This window comes from Tupaia chinensis, unplaced genomic scaffold (assembly GCF_000334495.1).
Source record: "Tupaia chinensis unplaced genomic scaffold, TupChi_1.0 Scaffold000575_1, whole genome shotgun sequence".
Classification (NCBI taxonomy): domain Eukaryota; kingdom Metazoa; phylum Chordata; class Mammalia; order Scandentia; family Tupaiidae; genus Tupaia; species Tupaia belangeri.
In genome coordinates this window covers 1,677,806-1,683,299 of record NW_006160089.1, presented here as the reverse complement: position 1 = coordinate 1,683,299, position 5,494 = coordinate 1,677,806, and the positions used below count along the sequence as shown (strand labels likewise).

The following is a 5,494-nucleotide window of genomic DNA, read 5'->3' as shown; positions in this document are numbered from 1 at the left end:
GGGCCAGGTTTCGGTTCTGTCTCCCGGACCTGGGTACAGTTCTCCGACCCTAAGGGACTCCCAAGGAGGGCCGCCACGGACCCCTCCCCGGAAGGACTTTCCGACTCAGCGGCCCGGGGCCCCTTGGCCCTTCCCAAGCAGCGGGCCGAGCGCGTGGACGCCGCTTCCTTCCCACTCCACCCCAGCTCACCGCCCAGTAATGAAGCGCCGCCGCTCCTCCGCAGGACTATCTCCCAGAGCGACCGACTTTGCAAGGGGTCGGCGCGGCTGAGCCCCCTAGATGTGGGACACTCACACAAACAGCTTGTGCCCTCGCAGTCAGAATCGCACACACGCGCACACGGATACAGGCCCACAATCACAGCAGCCACGATCCAGCTTCCCAATCCCAGCTATCCCGCTCCCACGTTGCGACCCTTTCCCTGAGCAAGTTCCTGGAGGGAAGGAAGGGGGTGGAAGCCAGACCTGGGGAGGCCTGCTTGGGCCTGGCAAAGCCGGGGAGTCCCCCTCTTTTCCTAAACTAATCCGGGTAGAACGGAACAAGCCAACGCACAGCAATCCCAGCGCCCGAATGCCGTTCTCCCAGTACTGGGAGCTCCAGCCAAGGCGGGAGAACTGTGTACAGAGCGGAGAAACGGAGAGGTGCACGCAGACAGAGACAGAGGGTAACTGAGAGAGCAGAAGCGGGGGAGAAGAAGTAGAAGAGAGGAGAACCAAAGAGAAAATGAGATGGCTGAGGGCGTGGGGTTGTCCCGTAGATATGCCAGCTACCCTGAAACTCAGTCTCCAGCCGCATCTCCTGCACCCGCCTGGGGAGGTCACGGCCGAGCAGCAAAAAGCACAAATGAATCTCTGCACTCCTATCCTTTTTGCACAACTCCAAGCCATCAGCGGAACCTGAATGCCCAGAAAACATTATAGGAGTACCACTCCTCACCCACCACCAGGTGCCCGGGAGCTGAGTCCCTAGCAGGCTGCTTCCTGCTGGAGGCTGATCCCACTGGATAAATAGCTCGGTTTGCCCCCACCCCCACCCTTGCCTGGATTCTGTCTGGTCTTTACTTTCAGGATGGTGAGGGATGAGGAATGGAAGTTCTGGAGAGCAGCCTCTGTGACAGTGCACAAATCTGAAATCCCCAACTGTGGACCAGCGACCACCACTTCACCATTTGCTAAACTGGGGGTTACATTTTCCTCCCAGCTCACCACACAGACACACACCCTACAATCCTCTAACAAGAAATTTCGTTGGTGCGAAACGGAGCCCCTCACTCACCCACCCTCATTTCCCTCTCCCACTAGTTCAGACTCAAACATGGAAACAGCCCGGACTTGCCCCCACCAGCTGCCCTTTCTGCACAGCCCCGGTTTGTCTGGGTTTTGTTCTCCCCTCACTTGTGCATTAGACTAAGGGGAAAAGGAGAAAGAAAAAAATCTGAATCTGATTTCTGTCGCAAACGAAATTAAGAAAATAACTGCAAATAGACTCTAGTTCGGAAGTCGGGAGAGTCATAAACCTTCCTAGGCTGTGCAGACTTCGGACAGATGTTGACGGTTCAATTTGCTGGGCCTCAGAACCTCCGCAGCTGTCCTGAGCTAGGAGGGGCGCTGGAGGGGGCAGAGTTTCCCCTCAGTGGTCTGGGGTTCAAAGACTCCAGAAAGAGAACGAATCTCCCACACCCTCTCCACCCCCCCCACGCAAGGCTAGGACTGCTCAGGGGTCTCTTCCTTGGGCGCTGGCTTCCGAGGGTCACTGCCCTCATCCCAGCAGGCACCGGGAACTTAGAGGAAGGAGCTGGGGGAAAAACCAAGACGCGGCCAGGCTGGAGAATCCGGCCAGGCAAAGGGACCCTCAGTCCTTACTCAGAAAGAGCTCTCAAGCCCAGTTCTTCAAGCTTGTCGCCCTCGCCCTCCGGACATCTCACACCACCAGGCTGCATGCCAGGCCAAGCTCAGCACCCTGGGCCAAAGCCAGCCCTTTCTCTAGGGACCCTCACTGCCCAGCCTCGCTCTACGGCTGCCCCAGCTCCCCACCCTCAGTCGTTGACACAGACCTGTTTGCTGTCTGTTCAGCCTTGCTTTCTCTACCCTTGCACTTTCTGCCCAGCAAAGCAAGGGGGAGGCCCAACTCAAAAAGCTACCTCCAAAGAATAATTTCTCAGGGAAAAGGGCCTGCACCGAGGCAGCAAGGGGCTAAAGCACTCTCTTCCCGCTGCAGTCGAGGGCGCACAGGCTGGAGCCCAGGAGATTAATGTTCCTTTTGCCAGACCATTTGCAGCTTACACCTGGGAAGCTAAGGGCCAGGGTACCCTATATGCCAAGCACATTGAGATTCACTTCACCTCCAGGCAGCCGAAGCCCCGCACTTTCCCCTAACCCGATAGGGGCTCTGGATGCCCCTAGTACTCACCAGCGTTGTAGGCCGCCAGATCGGCCCCGGGGCCTGGGCTCTTGCGCTTCCTCGGTCGCCCCTTCTGCACAGTGCCCACGCCATTGTAGTAGGGCAGACCCAGCGGGTTGGCTCCTGCTGCGCCCAGCCCAGCACTCTTGGCCGGTACTCGCCCTGCAGCAGCGCCTCGAAGTGCAAGCGACAGTAGACCAGGCTGTCCTTCATGCCGAAATGGTCGCCCGTGGTCAGCATCTTGTTACACGTGGTGCACGTGAAACAATTGAGGTGATAAACCAAGTCCCGAGCGCGCATCACCATCTCCGACGCTGAGATGCCCAGGTGGCAGCGGGCGCAGCGCTGCACAGAGAACCGCCTGGAGGGACCACGGAGGGAGGGGCTGTGGGAACATAGGTCTGGGTACCCACCCCCCAATATCTCTCCTCCAGATGCCGCTGCTGAGGTGGGGAAAAATCCCCTGCTTAAGACGGAAGCCCGTCCTTCATCTGGAGCATGGGGGGAAAGAGAACTGGATTTTAACCCTGAAACAGTTTCCTTTAACCATGCTCCTGTCTACAGAAGCTTCTACTCTCCCCGAGTCTGAGCAAACCCTAGGAATAGGGAGGAAATCCCACTGGTCCCTTCCTCAAACTTTACCCCACCTCGAAGCCAGCAGGAGCATCTGAGAATCCTATGGACCTTTGCGATTTGGAAGAACAGAGACAGAGAGAGTGTAAGAGATAGAGATATAGAAAGAATATAAACAGACCTTAACCCTAAATGGTAAACTAGGAGAAAAAAGGGAATTATTACTGATTCTGGTTAATCCTGGCCAGCTTTCACTCCCATCTCCCTGAAAGGCCTGAGGATGCACCCGCTCTTCTAGCTCCACCGTCGACCTGTTCTACACTAGCCCTGCCAGCTAGGGCTTGGGGTGCTTATTTCTGCCCCCTTTGGTTGACCCAAGAAACTTCAAAGGGAGAGGAGGGCAAGGATCCCAACAGAAGCTTATTTGAGGTTTAAGGGGGGGCAGCTTCTGCTTTTCTCTTGTCCCTATACATCACAGACTTTCCCAAGAGCTCCCTAAATTGCTGCTTTAAAAGGCTGTCATCCAGTCTGTACTGGCTTGGAGAAGGGGGTCCTGAGTAGGGAAACCTCTCCTGGGACTGGAGGAAAGAAGAAGGGCAAATTGTGCCTGAGATGGAGCGGGGTCTTGAGGGGCAGTGGGTGCCTGGGTAGGGGGGCTACCTGTAGTAGTCTTCCTTGCAGTAGATGCTGCCATCCTTGCTGAAACAGGTGAGCTCCGACTCCAGATTGAGCTTGCACTCGCAGCACTTGAGGCAACGCATGTGCCACTGCTTGTCCACCGCCAGCAGGTAGTAGCGGTCAGAGATTTTGCCCCCGCAGCCCGCGCACAGTGCAGCACGGTCACTGCTGATGGACGGCATGGTCTGCGAAGGAGGAGGTGGGAGACCACAGAGCCTGCATCAGCCTTAGGCTGCCTCCGTCAAAAAAAAACAAAACAAAACAAAACAGCCGCCCCAGTTCCCACTGAGGTCCCTGCTAGCCCTGAGGAGGGAGAGGACTGCCAGGGTGAGTGGAGCGCTCCCCTAGCCACAGAAGGCCCACATCCGTGCAGACCAGAACTTAGGCCCACAGGCACAGCCTCAGGAGCCACCAGCCCAGGGCAGCTCCCGGCCTGTATGGCTCTGCTCCTGCTTTACCTCTCTTCTTTCGGGTCCCCCTTGTCCTCTTCCCCAGAAATGCTCTGGCTGTGTTTAGGGTCCAGGACAGCCAGGAATATTCCAATACAGACCTCCAAGAGCAACCCCCAAATTGTTTCTTAAAGATGCCACCAAGCTGGGCCCAAGGTGAAGGGATAAGGGCGTTAAAAGTCAGTTCCACACGGACTTCTCTTCTGAGAGGCCGCAGTTTCTGGCCACCAGTCCCAGTGATCTCTGGATCCTTGGGCCAAAGGTTTAGGCCTGGACGGGTCAGGCAACTTCTGGCTCCTCTGTCAAACCAGCTGGAACCCTCTTGGATCCTGGAAGGTGGTGAGTGGGGTACAGAGGCACCCTCAAAGTCTCTCGGTGCAGGACAGGCCCAACCCAAATCCTCCCCTAACCAAACTGATTAGCCAAGAAGATTTAACCGCAAAGAAGGGCCCTGTGGCCCGAGGCCACCCGGGCTGCCCTGCCGCTAACTCTTACTCTCCCTGCAGAGAAGCTTCGCCTGGGCTTCCCACCACCTCCGCCTCTAAAGGTCACTGTGGACCTGCTGCTTGGGCAGCGTCTGTTCGTCTGTTCGTCAGAGCCCCTGGGGAGGACTGAAGCGAGGAACTGGCTATTTGGGCCTGGGCCGGCAGGGCCAGGTGTAAAGATCGGAATGGAGTCTCTTTCCGAGAAAGCCAGGCCGGAGCCTGAACTCCGGAGCCCTGGACTGGCTAAGTCCGGTCAGGCTAGAAGGCCAGAGACTCAGTCAACGAAAAGTGCTGGCCCAGAAGACTTGGGCCCCAGACACCGCGCGAGGCAGGGCGCCCCGATTGCTGGGAGGCTGGGAGCCGCCCAAGCCGGCAGGAGCCCCAGTGCTCCGGCTGCTTCGCCTTTCCCGGGCGCGCCGCGGACGGCGCCGGCAGCAGCCGGAGCTGAACGGTGGAGAGCGCGAGGCTGTGGACCCGAGCGCCGGGCGAGGTGAGAAGGGAGCCGCTAGGGCCGCGGGTGGGACTTCGCCTCCACTTCAGGAGAACTGCTCTCCCCAGCCCCTGGACTTCGACATTTCAGTTGCAACCTTGTTTTCCTCCTCTGCCCCAGTGGCCGGGTTTCCCCCGAGCCGGGAACCACCGGGCCTTGCATCCTGTCCGAGGATCCCCAGCGCCCAGTCCCGTGCGGCACGAAGGGCACTCCACAAACTTTGGGGAGCAGAGGTGCTGACCTGCCTGGCCCTGTCCCAGCTCTCAGCCCCGACCCCACAGTCGTGCGCCTACCGTCTCCGTGTCGCCGCGGTCGATGGAGGAGCTGATGGCGGGAGCCTCGCTCTTGGCCCTGCGGTCCATCTCGTCGATGACCCCGTGCACCTCGGGGCCCGACAGACTGTGGAACAGCATCGCGG

General features: G+C 58.4%; 1 protein-coding gene across 1 annotated transcript in view; it reads right to left on the bottom strand.

Annotated features, from left to right (window-relative positions):
• Positions 1–5,489, bottom strand: part of LHX2 (LIM homeobox 2) — a 22,960-nt gene extending 17,471 nt beyond the window's left edge. The window contains 4 exon segments of the mRNA XM_006158227.3: positions 2,411–2,554; positions 2,557–2,762; positions 3,635–3,837; positions 5,370–5,489. Of these exon segments, the coding sequence (XP_006158289.2) occupies positions 2,411–2,554; positions 2,557–2,762; positions 3,635–3,837; positions 5,370–5,489 (673 nt within the window).
• Positions 5,490–5,494: the final 5 nt, after the last annotated feature.